Source organism: Pezoporus wallicus, unplaced genomic scaffold (assembly GCF_028554395.1).
Source record: "Pezoporus wallicus isolate ANWC-B61680 ecotype Strahan unplaced genomic scaffold, APGP_CSIRO_Pwel_v1 scaffold_2696, whole genome shotgun sequence".
In the NCBI taxonomy this organism is placed as follows: Eukaryota; Metazoa; Chordata; class Aves; order Psittaciformes; family Psittacidae; genus Pezoporus; species Pezoporus wallicus.
The window spans coordinates 1,484,183-1,497,898 of record NW_026637439.1 but is presented as its reverse complement, the minus strand read 5'-3'; the positions used below and the strand labels follow the sequence as shown (position 1 = coordinate 1,497,898).

The window sequence follows — 13,716 nt, the reverse complement described above, 5'->3', positions numbered from 1 at the left end:
AAAGCCACATTTGCTCTTTTGGGAAGTCACAGCTTCCTGTGTAGTAACGGAGCCAGAGAGCTGGGTTCAAGCAATGCAGCAGCAGGAGCCCCCGAGTAAAACGATGGCGCCTCAGCGCAGGCGGCGTCCCCTCACAGGTAAAAGGCTTGGAGCAGCCGACGCCCCTACCCCCAGCGACGCCTCCAAAGGTCTCGCCCTCGGGCCTCGGCAGCCGGCGGCGGCGATCTGGAGGCTCCGAACACCGTGACACGGGAGTGCCTCGCAGCCTCCCGGCCACAGGGCCACGGCCCACCCGGCGACTTGTCCTTCCCCGGGGCTCGGCCGGGGGCGCTCCGGCGTCGCCATGCGAGGGCAGCAGCACCGCGCGGACAAGATGGCGGCTCCCATGGAGCTGAGCTGCTGGGGAGGTGGCTGGGGGCTGCCGTCAGTGCACCCGGAGTCTCTAACCGTCATGGTAACTGCTGTCGGCCGCCACCCGCCTCGGGAGGGAGGGAGGGACGGAGGGACGGAGGGACGGCGAGACGGCACCCCGGGTCTCGCCTGCCGCCGGCACGGCTGTCGGCGGCACCCTTTCTCCCGGGAGAGGCGGCGCCGGCGCCGCTGGGCGCGCCCGCCCTCGTCCGCCTAGGGCGAGCCTTGTGCTGGGCGAGGGGCCGCCGCTGCCGCCGTGTTCGGCCGGGGGTAGGTGGGAGGTGAGGACGAATGGGCCCGTGGTGGCGCCTTGCGGAGCGCGCGGCAGCGGCGTCCCGGGATGTTGCTCTTTCCGAGGGCATCGTGCCTTGCGGTGGGCTGCCTGGCCTCGGCCTGCGCGGCCGGCATTGCCTAGAAGTGCATCAGGGCACTGACGACTGACTAAAACCGAATACGCCTCCCGGTGCGTGTCCTTTGAGTCGGTCCCTCAGTGCCCGCATCTGTTTAAAATAATTCCTGAAGTGCTGTCTTACACTTCTCTTACACACTGGACTTACTTCCCCTAATCTTTATTGCAGGCTTATGCCAAATTTTCTGGTGCTCCCCTGACAGTGAATACTATAAATAATTCATGGAGAGCTCGCAAAGGTACCATCCTTGAGTTCTTTATTCTTTAATCATAGCCAAGTCATAAACGTGGGTTCCAATTTCTGTGTTCTTTCTGCATTTGCTTTGGTTTTGTGTTCAAGGGTGTAACCTGGCCCGGTGAAGGCTGACTGCTTTCACCACACATCAGTAAATGACTGCAGGATCAAGTGTGATGAATCTGTGGGAATAAAACAAAGGAAGACAAATAAAGTGCCTTAAAGGACAGTTTATTAAAATGGGTATGGGTGAAGCAGCAGGCAGTCAACAAAGCAGTAGTGCCAAGGACATACCTGTTCCTGTCAGCAGTCTAAATTGTTGTATAATGAAAACAAATTCTTAAGCTTTTTGCGCCCTGTCTGTTTATGATGGTAGTAACTAGACTTGTGTATGGAAATAATGTTATATAATTAAAGAATTATACATAATTTAATGGGCTGATACAGCTGGAAGTGGAATGTGAGCTTCAAAGAGTATAAACTTACACTAGCTGGGATGTGTAGTACTGTGCTGAGTTAGAGAGGCTGACTCAGAAAAGGTGACTAACAACCTAGTTGCTGGGGAAGTTGAAGATCAGGCATCAGAGAGGACTTCTTTGTGTCAGATACTTCTATGCATTGCTTATCTGTTTGCTCAGCACTGTCTTGGTGTGTTCCAGAGAGGTAAAATCACTGCAGGGTTAAAGTACTCTGTCATTTACACTTTCCACATTATCAGTTTAGGCATTACTGTATCCATGCAGAAGTAGTACCTTTGGCTCTTGCTTTTAAGCTTATTGTTTTCTGTTAGTAGAAAATACCAAGAACTAGCTGGGTGTACTTGCCAAATACTTCATAGCCAAAATACATAATATCTATGAAGAAAAATATCCAAATAGTTAAGTGTTGCTGATAATTGTTACTTTAATAGTATTTAGCAGCACAGTCATGATAGGCTCATTGTGGCAGTTATGTTGGGAATTTGCTATAAGATAGACCTGTTACAGAAATTTTACAGTGTGCAGTCTTTGATCCTGCAATCTGATGAGTAACGTCTGACCAGTAGGCTTCTGGCAGAAGGGAAGTACTAGGTTCATGATTATGCAGTGGTAGCGTGGGCAGTGACTCTAGAAAGACTAGAGTACTGTGTGCAGTTTTGGTGTCCTCAGCATAAGAAGGACATGGAGCTGCTGGAGCAAGTCCAGAAGAGGGCCATGAGGATGATCAGGGGACTGGAGCACCTCCCTTATGAAGACAGGCTGAGAAAGCTGGGGCTGTTCAGCCTGGAAAAGAGAGGCTGCGTGGAGACCTCATAGCAGCCTTCCGATATTTGAAGAGGGCCTGCAAGGATGCGGGAAAGGGACTCTTCATCAGGGACTGTAGCGATAGGCCAAGAGGTAGTGGGTTTAAATTTAATCAGGGGAAGTTCAGATTAGATATAAGGAAGAAGTTCTTTACCGTGAGGATGGTGAGGGGCTGGAACAGGCTGTCCAAAGAAGTGGTAAATGCTCGATCCCTGGCAGCGTTCAGTGCTGGCTTGGATGGAGTTTTGGGTGACACAGTCTAGTGTGAATTATCCCTACCCTTTGCAGGGGGATTATAACTAGGTGATCTTAAGGTCCTTTCCAACCCAAACTGTTCTATGATTCTATGATTTAGAGGGGAATGGGAGGGAAAAATAGGCGTAGAAGGAAGGAGAGGTCGAGAGGTGAATGAGTTGAGAGAGCAGTTGGACTGTCTTAGAATTTTTGTCTTAAAATTAATATCTGAAATCTGGACAAGGAGCCTGGTTCTCGAAGTATCAGCGATTTACCAGAAAACATTGGGCTCTTTCTTATGTGTTGTTATTAATGAAGGCCATAATACCCTAAATGTATTTGTGACCTTGGTGGAACTCCCCTACTAGTTAAAGCATAGTTTGTGTGTACATGTTAGGAAGATCCAAACATGAGGAAAAGTAGATGAAGTGACTTGATTGCTTTCTAATTAAGTTAGAACTAATCCACATAAATTGTTGACTGTGTTATTTATGCCTTCTAGGGGATGTGCCAGTCCTCATATCAGAAGACATTGTCATTTCTCAGCCAGCAAAAATACTAAACTTCTTAAGAAAGCAGGTAGGTTACTTCCAAAAGGTTTGTTTTCTCTGCCTCATAGTGGCTCTTGTCAACTGTATACAATGATACAGGCTTCTGAAAACTTGGAACTCAGTTCACACCCAGAGCTTTCTTGTTGCTAATACATGCATGAGAATTGCAAAATGGTGGATAAGAGATAGTTGTTTGAAAGTTTGATGGGTAGTTATGTGAAAGATACATAAATAGGCATGAGAAAAATATTCATTGAAAAGGACAACAAATTTGCCTTAATTGAACAGTTTCTCACTGAGCACCCTGCTCCTAATTATAACACTTTTACCACCATTATGACTTTGCAGACTTAGGATATCACAGTTTAGGAAGTGTGGTTTTAACTGCTTAAATGGATAATCATCTGTGAGTGCTCTTTTTTAAAGGATAATATGGTGTCAGTTTTAATCTACGTAGTTTTTCTATAGCCTGTAGTGTAAAAATGTCTGCAAGCATTTCTTGATGCACATCATGTTCTCATGTAGTCAACTCCTGCTTGCCTTTTGCAGATTTCTTCATGTTTTATTCACAAAGAATAAAGCTATATGATTTCTTCTTTGACAAAGTATAAAGATGTCTAGTAAAGCATTGCATCATCGTTTTATTTCTAAGGTTATTTTCCAGCTCACTGTTCTGCTTTTACATTAGAAACTCAGTTCCTGCCTAGTCAAGATTTAAAGTGAAACTTTAAAACTTTGGGGGCAGAAAAGCAGGATCTGAAAACTGCCTATTAGAGGTGGAATTTTAGACAGTTGTTTTAAAATTCAGAAGCGTCATAGTAATTTGAATACCAAAGATTCATTAATGTTAGGAAAAAAACCCTCCTTGGCTTAAAATGTTTGAATAATATACTTCATTTTAGATATCTAAGGGTCAGCACTGACCCTTTGTTTGACTAAGTTTATCTCCCTCTTAAAAACCTTATCAACTCTTCAGATAATGCTTTAAGAGGATCCAGTGTCAGAATTAAAAGCTCAGTCCACTGTAACTGCATTAATTTCGCTGTGCATTTGGTCCTTTATATTGTTAGCATCCAATTTCTCAACTTTTAGAATGGTAGTCAAAAGCAAAAGATGAGAATATGTGCCTTTTTTATGCTTGCACCAGCTTAAGTGTCAGATTCTTCTTCAAAGATAAAGGTGAGGTCTTTCCAGAGGTTTGTTACATCCATAAGTACTGAAAAATTGCCTCTGTATCACTGGACAGTTGCTTGGAAAGCAGTAGGAGGGAGACACAAGAGTTACTGTGGGAATAGGAGGGCCCAGAAATCTAAGAATGAGGATGTAGAAAAGGGAGATGCAAGGAGGTTTGACATAGCTGGCCTGAAGAACAAAGGAAATTCTAGTGAGTGCATGATTTCTGTCCCGAAAAATGTTGTTTTATTTGCTGACTTGATAGGTGTTCAATTTGAAACAACTTCGGGTTGTGCTAATCATCTTTTTGGAAAGTTCCCAGTAACGCTATTTATAGTATGTAATTTTTTTTTTTTTTTCTTAATTTGTAGAAATACAATGCTGATTATGAATTGTCTGCAAAACAAGGGGCTGATACACTGGCATATATTGCACTACTTGAAGAGAAGCTGCTTCCTTCTCTGGTAAGTATTGAGAATTTTTGGAAGTGAATGGTACAAGAAGTGCCCAGTGTGAGAGACACTAAAGTCTCTCAGCCATAGTCCTGGCTAGAATTAGTGCAATTTTGGAAATACCGCCTAGCAACTTTTGTAAAGGAAAGAAGAGTGTATTTCATGGACTCATAGAATTGCTTGGGTTGGAAAGGACCTTAAAGATCATCTTTAAGGTCCCTGCCATAGGCAGGGACTCCTTTCAGTAGACCGGGTTGCCCAATACTCTGTCCATCTCTGCTCCTCAGGCAGCCTGTTCCAGTGCCTCACTACCCTCTTTTGAGGTTTAAGCCCAGCTAGTAACCCAGAAACACGCAGCTGCTTGCTCAGTCCCCCCCTTCTTCCTTTCTCCCTGCTCCTGGAGGGATGGGGAGAAGAATCGTTAAGAATGTAGTTCCCACAGATTAAGAGAAGAGCAGTCCAGTAACTAAGGTATAAACCAGAACTACTACTGCTACCACCAATAATGATAATGATAAGGGAAATAACAAGGGGAGAGAATATAAAACTAAAAGGAGAAAAGGAAAACTCCCACATGACATCCTTGTCTCTAAGTTGGAGAGACATCAATTTGACAGATGAACCGCTCGGTGGATAAAGAATTGGCTGGATGGCCATATTGTGGTCAATGGCTCGATGTCCAGCTGCAGACCAGTAGCAAGTGGTGTCCCTCAGGGATCGGTGTTGGGACCGGTCTTGTTCAACATCTTTGTCGGTGACGTGGACGCTGGGATTGAGTGCGCCCTCAGCAAGTTTGCCAATGACACCAAGCTGTGTGGTTCGGTTGATATGCTGGAGGGAAGGAATGCCATCCAGAGGGACCTTGACACGCTTGTGAGGTGGGCTGATGCTAGCCTTACGAAGTTTAACCATGCCAAGTGCAAGGTCCTACAACTGGGTCAGGGCAATCCCAGGCACAGCTACAGGTTGGGCAGAGAAGAGATTCAGAGCAGCCCTGCGGAGAAGGACTTGGGGGTGTTGGTCGATGAGAAAATGAACATGAGCCGGCTGCAGTGTGCGCTTGCAGCCCAGAAAGCCAACCGTATCCTGGGCTGCATCAAAAGGAGTGTGACCAGCAGGTTGAAGGCGGTGATCCTGCCCCTCTACTCTGCTCTTGTGAGACCTGACTTGGAGTATTGTGTGCAGTTCTGGTGTCCTCAACATAAAAAGGACACGGAGGTGTTGGAACAAGTGCAGAGGAGGGCCACAAGGATGATCAGGGGACTGGAGCACCTCCTGTATGAAGATAGGCTGAGAAAGTTGGGGCTGTTCAGCCTGGGAAGGGGAGGCGACTTGGAGACCTCATCGCAGCTTTCCAGTATCTGAAGGGGGCCTATAGGGATGCTGGGAGGGACTCTTCATTAGGGACTGTAGTGATAGGACAAGGGGTAACGGGTTAAAACCTAACCAGGGGAAGTTTAGATTCGATATAGGAGGAAGTTCTTTATTGTAAGTGTGGTGAGGCACTGGAATGGGTTGTCCAGGGAGGTTATGAATGCTCCATCCCTGGCAATGTTCAAGGCCATGTTGGACAAAGCCTTGGGCAGCACTGTTTATTGTGAGGTGTCCCTGCCCATGGCAAGGGGGTTGGAACTAGATGATGTTAAGGTCCTTTCCAACCCTAACTATTCTAGGATTCTAAGAAAACAATAAACACAAGTGATTCACAGTACAGTTGTTCACCACTCACCAACTGATACCCAGCCTGACCTGCGCAGTGATCTGGGCCTTCCAGGTATTTCCTCCAGTTTATATACTGGGCATGACATGCTGTGGTATGGAATACCACAAACTCCTTTGGCTAGTTTGGGTCAAGTGTCTTGTCTGTGCTCCCTCCTGGCTTCTTGTGTCCCTCCTCACTGGTAGAGCATGAGACTGAAAAGTCCGTGATTGGAGAAAGAATTACTTAGCAACAACTGAAACATCGGTGTGTTACCAGCATTGTTCTCAGGCTAAAGTCAAAAACACAGCACTGCACTAGCTACTGAGAGGGAGAAAAAGAAGTTATTTTTCTGTTACTGCCAAATGCAGAGCACCCTTGTAGTAAAGGACTTCTTCCTTACATCTAACACGAATCTCCTGTGTAAGTTTGAATCCAATACGCCGTACTCTGTTTCTGCGGTCCCTGATGAAGAGTCCCTCTTTGACATTCTTATAGGCCTCCTTCAGATACTGGGAAGCTGCTGTGAGTTTTCCACGCAGCCTTCTCTTCTCCAGGCTGAACAAGGCTGTTTGCGTAGCAGAGGTGCTCCAGCCATAGAATCATCCTCATAGCCTCCTCTGGACTTGTTCAAGCAGGTTCCCGTCCCTTTTGTATTGGGGGCCCCAGGGCTGAATGCAGTACTTATTTGTGGGGTATGAAGTAATAATAATGAATGTATGAAACACATTTTAAAAGGCATCTATGATTTGCTTTTATTTTATGTGCTTTTCAGGAAACAATATCCTGAAAGCAGCTTATTGTTGCTGTTTGTTTTTCACTTGAGTGTTCTGAAAAAGTTGTGTTATGTCTGATGTGGGGTGCACAACTGTTTAAACCTTTTGAACAGTTCAGGTAGAACTTTTGAGAAATCAAAATAATTTCATATTTAATTTCTAAATAACACATGGATGCATGCCCTCACCAATTTAGTGTAAGTATATTACAGCTATAAAAATCCTCAGACATCAGATCTCTTGAATGACTTTGGCTTCAGTTGTACAGGAAAAAAACATTCTGACCAGATGATACCATAGACTAGCCTCTTCAGCTGACCTGCAGGATTACAAGCCACCATTTATAAAACTTTAAGATTTGTATAAAATTAGAAAGAATATTACAGAAACCTCAACCTGGTACTGTATGCATACAACATTTTTTGTAATATGTTTTCTATGTGTAGTGTGTGTGCATTTGAGTGTGGATATGTGCACATACATAAACATGAGTGTGTATGTAATTTTATGCATGTGTGTATAGGTCTGTAATATCTTTGTTGTTTTCTTTAGGTGGAAGTTGTTGTCTTAATTATATACTCCTACACTTAAAGAATGAGTATAGTTCTTTATGGAGCCTGATTGCTTTAAATTACAGTGCTACTGGTGCTACTGTTTCTGTGACAGAGGCCTTGCACATCAAACTTTTGAGAAGTATCTACTTTTCTTGCTGAAATTCCAGTCACATTTTTCTTTGTGTTGATACAGCTGCACACTTTCTGGGTTGATGCTGAAAATTACTGCAGTGTGACAAAACCATGGTTTGCCTCAAGGATTACCTTCCCACTGAGTTTGTATCTGCCTGGAAAGATGTCCAGGGAAGCGCTGAACAGGATTTTGCTGACCAGGGGAGGGCCTCCACTCTACACTCTCCCTGAAGTGGAAGCACAAGTATGTGTTGTGTAATAAAGAATTTGTAAGTTGATGCTGTCAAAGACGAGAATTGAAACAGCCTAGCACGCTGTCAAATAATGAATGATGTTATGCATAGTAGCCTTGCTAAACCTAGGGCTCTTAGCCAGTTTTGTGTCTTATCAGATATACAGAGATGCCAAGGAGTGCCTAAATCTCCTGTCGAAGAGATTGGGAACATCTCAGTTTTTCTTTGGAGATACGTGAGTGTGATTTTTTTTTGTTTTGTTTTGTTCTGTTGTTTGTATTTTGGTTTTGAAGGTTTTGTTTCTTTTTAATGACTAATAATGCAGGTACCACATGACTGTGTGAGCACAAGTTTCTTTTTTTGTTTTGGTTTGTTTTTTTATCTCTTTGAACATAAAAAGTGCTGCACAGTAGTTTCACATCTCACACTCTGCTTTACAGATAAATTTGAATAAATAAACAGGTCACTAAGAAGACATTTGGAGTAAGGCAATGTGGTGTCTCCCTTATCCTGAATTTTTCCAGAGGGGCAGACTACAGCTGCTAAGAAAATGTCGGGTGCTTGATGAGTTAATGTTGCACTAACGGGTGATTTTCTAGCCCGTGAATGTTGCCTCCTGTGCTTGTATGTAGAAAAACTGCTTTAAGCCGGGGGGTGATACCAGCACCTTCATGGGTGGAGGGTGTATGTCTGGGAGCGCTCCTCTTCCTGTGGTATGTCCACAGAGCAGGAAACATACATTGCCAGTGGCATAGTGCCAGCAGTTCCTAAAAAGAATGATCTCTTCCTTTAGCCAGTGAAGTTGGACCACTTTGTGGGAGAGGATCCTGGTCCCCTGACATACAGTTTGGCTTTTATACTGCAGAAATATGGTTTAGAGTGGCTTATCAGCATGACAGTATGACTGGATTTTAATGCTGAAGTTAGTGTTTCAGCTTGCCAGTATGTCTCTAGTTCAGAGGTGCTGAACTCAGTAGATCATCTGTACACTTACCAGATTGATTTGAAATCAAAGCATTTAACAGATTTATGTGAAAAGATGGAATGCTGGAAAAGCTGGCTCTGTTCTGTCCTAAGTTGTGTTTGACATACACACAAAGCAGTTATATTGTAGCAGTCTTAATGTTGTACTTCAGTCACTTTGGGTTTTTGTTTTGTTTTGTCACTCTTTTCAGGCCTACCACCTTGGATGCCTTTGTGTTTGGTTTCCTTGCGCCAATTTATAAAGTGTGCTTCCCCAGAGTACATCTACAAGAGCATTTGAAACAGCTTCCCAATCTGTGTCGATTCTGTGATGATATTTTAACTTGCTACTTCAGGTTAACTGCCTCAGGTAAGCTTTGTTTATTTCCCCCTTTTTGTCATCTGTAGTCTTGTTTGGATTAGGACTTCAGTATTCCATCTGCGAACCAAGGCAGAATTAGATTTTATGTAGTTTATGCTAGAGCTTCTGTGGGGAAATGAGGTAGTGAGTTGTGCTCTGCAAGCATTGCCAAAAATACACATGTATGCTATGGCTTATGCTTAATACTCTTGGTTTTCTCACTTAGAATGGCATTTACACTTAATTTCTTGTTTGTGTAAAAATACTTTATGAACTTTCTCTCCAATGTGGGTTCATTTTTAAGGATTTAAAGGCTTTTCTAAATAGCTTTTCACTCTTCATCTTTCTGCCTTCACCCTCCAGGCCATTCTCCGGCTGGACAGGATACAGCAGATGCTAATCTGCAGAAACTCACACAGCTTGTAAATAAGGAATCCAACTTGATTGAAAAGGTTACGTTTGCTTCAATCTCTAATATTCCTGCTTCATTGTGGTTACCTGTTCACAGATACTTTTGCATGACAAATGCAGCTGTGTGGTGGATATTTTATTTTAACTGCTTCTTTTCTAAGTGAGTTACTTTATGTAGAGAGGCAGGAAGAATTATGTCATTTGAAAATAATAATGAAGCCTTGTACTTCAAAAGTATTTTCATTACAATCAAAAGCATTATCTTGCAAGTGTGCATACGAACTAAAGAAGATGTCTTTCTGCAAGTACATTCCAGGAAAGAAATGAAATGTATTGATCAAGACCCAGAAATGGTCCTTCAAGTTAAGACCAATTGCCAGCTCTCCTTGCTCCCAACTGAACACTGTAGTCACTAACGTACAGTCACTATTCCTTCTGCTTGTTCTACATCCAGCTTTTATTTCTTTGTATTCTTTGTCTCTAAGGCTGTGTCACTTAGCACCTATCAAAAGCTATGCAACTCATGTGAAAAAGACTTGTGAAGAATTAGTGTTCTGATACAGACGGAACACTTTAACTAGAAGGATAGGAGGCATTTTTTCCTGGAAAAGACCAGAGTAGGAAATAGATCATTAACTATGAACAGCTTCTGTAGCTTTAGGTATGGATTGTGTCTCCTTTTTGTGGTATTGAAGTGGCTGTGGAAGTTTTTAAAGACTCCTGTTGTGAAGTGGGATGGACTAGACAATCTCTGGAGAACTACCCTGTGCTGTCTTCTGCAATTTGCTTTATTCTGTAGTAACTAGACTGTCTTTGATACCACATTATGCACAGGGCATTAGATTGATTTCCTATGAAAATGTAGAATCTTTATATTTCAGAGATTAATTTTAACATGTCTTTGAAAAGGTCTTGTCAGAAGCACTTTATTAAATACTTTTTGAAATCAGTAACTGATCTAAATTCACTCAGCGCCTCCAGAACATTTCTAATTTGAAAAAGGTTTGTTCTTGCAAGGTGCTGAACATGCAAAATCATCCATTGATACTAGCAGTTTGACTTTTGATCAGTTTTCTTTTTTTTCAGCTTTTTTTTTTTTTTTTTTCAAAATGCTGCTGCATTTGGCTATGGTACAAAATTGAAACATTGGTCTCTTAGAAGAAGGTAGCAGTGTTTCTTTCTTCAGTAATGCTGATAGAATTATTTGAGCAGAAGCAACCTATTTGCCCTTTGGGGTTGATGCACCATATGCTAGTGGAATGAAACAAGCATATCTTTGGGAGTGGAAAGGAGCCAAGGCATCAGTTTTAGCTGGGCCTGGAATAACAGGGGAAAAAAATATCCCAAACCAGCATTAATGATGGCAGCGCTGACAAACAGACAATTGTGTAATCTGTATTCTACTGTTTGCCAGATCCGGCTCTCATTATTTCCCTGCAGATGGACGACAACCTTCGTAAGAGTCCCCAGCATCCCCCTCGAAAGCTAAAGACGCTCAAGCTTGCTGCAGGTGGAGAAGAGGGCAGTCCATTGAATCGTTTGTCACCTTGACGACTTGTTGCTCATACACCTGCATTTGCCTTCAACTCAGAATTCTGAGCGCCACAGTAAATTTTTTCACGTGAATGTTGTTTCACAAGGGAAGAATCTGCTTATGGGTACAGCTAGGAAGAAATAGAGCTTTACAGTCTCCTATCTACCTGCTCTTTTAAGAAGTTGCATAGTTCAGGCTGACCACACACTAAGCTGAGGCTAAAGTAAACAAGAGGCTTATTCTTGCAGATGTTAATGTGGTTTTGTACAGCATATTTTGGCCTTTAGCCTAGCAGAAATGTTGACCAAAAGTTAAAATTCCACTTACAGAATGTTCACCATAATTTTATTTTGTGGCTTTTGATTTTACTGTAATCATGTTACTATATGTGAGTGGGTATACTCTTGTATCTGTCTGAAAATTACAAAGTCGAGTTTCAAAATCATTGAAAAGAATGGAAGGGAAAAAAAAAAAAGTTGCTCTTTGTGGCAGCCAAGAAATGAAAAACGATGGGTGGAAGTTAAATATTTTTATTGTACATTCATGAACACTTCTGTGTTTTAAGGTGGTTTGTATTTTTGAAAATATTATCATGTTGTACTTTGACGGGGATTGTTGGAAAGTGTGTGCAGTGTGGGAGCACAGTGATGTACACTACTAGCATTTCACAGGTACCTGGTATTAGTCCTGAGTGAAGCAGGCTTAACCTGTGCATAGGGGAATGCCACATGCTGCAGAACCGTTACATGAGAATCAGAGAGCACCAGTAGTGAGCTGGAGAGATTTGGCTGAGTCCTGTTGGGATGAGAGACTTGACTAGCAACTACACTGTGGTTCTGGATTGAAAGGGACTGATTAGGGCTTTATGAGAAAGTTGAGATAGGCTTTTAACTTTGTCACAAATGCCTCATGTTAGTTTTGTCTTAATTTTTTATAAGCACTACATTTCATTCAAAAACTAAAAAAAAAATCCAAATTTTTGTTTTTTGACAGTCTAGTTCAGAGTTCTTTTATCTCTGCAAACTTTAGTACATTGCAGTGCATATATCTTCTGTTCTAATTAAGGGACTTAGGTCTCATTACATATTCTCTTAGCAGCAGCCTTGCCAGTTCTAGAGACCCAAGCAATTCCTTTACAAGGGAAACGCTGTCATTCTCTACTGGCAACGTGCTGGCAGATGCTTCATGAGTGGGTGAAGTATCTGCCAGATAAGAATTAATCAAGGAGATCAGCCAAAATGGCAGTTCTGGGGATATAGCATTCCCATATCTCTATGTATGGGATGACTTTTTTTTTCCTTTTTTCAGGTCAAATAGAAATAGTCTATAAGCTTCCCTTCAGCTAGTAGTCATGTTTGAGATATATAGATAAATTATTTCCTATTTATAAAAACAAGACTGTAGATTGTGTACATACTGTACTTTCAGACTTGATATGTAAGGAATGTAAGATCTTTAACATTTCTTAATTATAATTGAAATGTTGGGTTTCTAAAGAGCACTTTAAAATAATGTTTCAGCTCCATGCTCTTACTAGAATATTTATTTCAGTGATTTGAAATTAATCTAGCTCATACTCATGACAGTTGTATAAACTGACAGTCCACTTCATCTAAAAGTAAGTCAGACTTTTAGAATTTTTACTGCCTGTATCTTGATAAGGTTTAAATGAGATCAAGTCACATGGCTTTTAAAAATCTCTTAATTTCTAAACATGGCTTTGGAGAACATGCCTTAGTTTGTTGCTTTTGTGAAGATGTACACTCAGTCTCTAAAATCTCTTTGTAAAATGGTCATTGTTCCAGAATTAAAACTTTTGATTTTTTGTGGAGTTCTGGTAGTATTTTTTCATGGAAATAGTGTCAGGTTTTTTGAACACTTTTCTTTCTCCTTATGAAAAAGTTTATTAAATTTTAATTACAGCTTTTCAGGAGAAATCTTTTCTTTCAACAGCTGCTTGCAGGGGAGGAGGCTGTGGGGAAGCACAGGTTTTGTAATCTTTCTGTTGTCTTGTTGCTACCAGGGCAGCTGGTGGGCCTTCTCTTCCCTGCACTGCTCCTGGAAGATGAAGATGGCAGGGAAGAGGTTATTACCTCTGGAGCAACTCCAGCCTGCCATGCTTTCCCAATGGAGGTGGCTGCCAACTGTAAGCCGGCTCAACAACTCGAGAGGTTGCAAATTTAACACTCCTGTGCCCAGGCAAACTTTCAGTGGAAGTGCATGGAGGTATTTTCAGGGCTAATCTGTATCTTTCTGTCAGCTGGCTATAGGAACTTGTCTATTCCAGAAGAAATATGATGAAAAA

General features: G+C 42.2%; 1 protein-coding gene across 3 annotated transcripts; it reads left to right on the top strand.

Moving 5' to 3' along the window:
* Nucleotides 1–370: 370 nt before the first annotated feature.
* Nucleotides 371–13,237, top strand: MTX3 (metaxin 3). 3 transcript variants are annotated; one of them, XM_057405463.1, is made up of 9 exons: nt 371–454; nt 990–1,059; nt 3,075–3,151; nt 4,668–4,760; nt 7,971–8,153; nt 8,301–8,377; nt 9,318–9,475; nt 9,830–9,918; nt 11,318–13,237. In XM_057405463.1, exons 1-9 carry the CDS (start codon nt 374–376, stop codon nt 11,426–11,428), a joined length of 939 nt encoding a protein of 312 aa, XP_057261446.1. In that variant the 5' UTR covers nt 371–373; the 3' UTR covers nt 11,429–13,237. The 3 variants fall into 3 exon arrangements, with proteins under 3 accessions (XP_057261446.1, XP_057261448.1, XP_057261447.1); XM_057405465.1 differs by lacking the exon at nt 9,830–9,918; XM_057405464.1 differs by lacking the exon at nt 9,830–9,918 and having other exon boundaries at nt 11,292–13,237.
* Nucleotides 13,238–13,716: the final 479 nt, after the last annotated feature.

Coding starts and splice junctions, on each gene's coding strand:
- MTX3 (XM_057405463.1), top strand. CDS start 374: ATGGCGGCTCCCATGGAGCTGAGCTGCTGGGGAGGTGGCTGGGGGCTG. Junction 455..989: donor CGGAGTCTCTAACCGTCATG/GTAACTGCTGTC, acceptor TCTTTATTGCAG/GCTTATGCCAAATTTTCTGG. Junction 9,919..11,317: donor AATCCAACTTGATTGAAAAG/GTTACGTTTGCT, acceptor ATTTCCCTGCAG/ATGGACGACAACCTTCGTAA.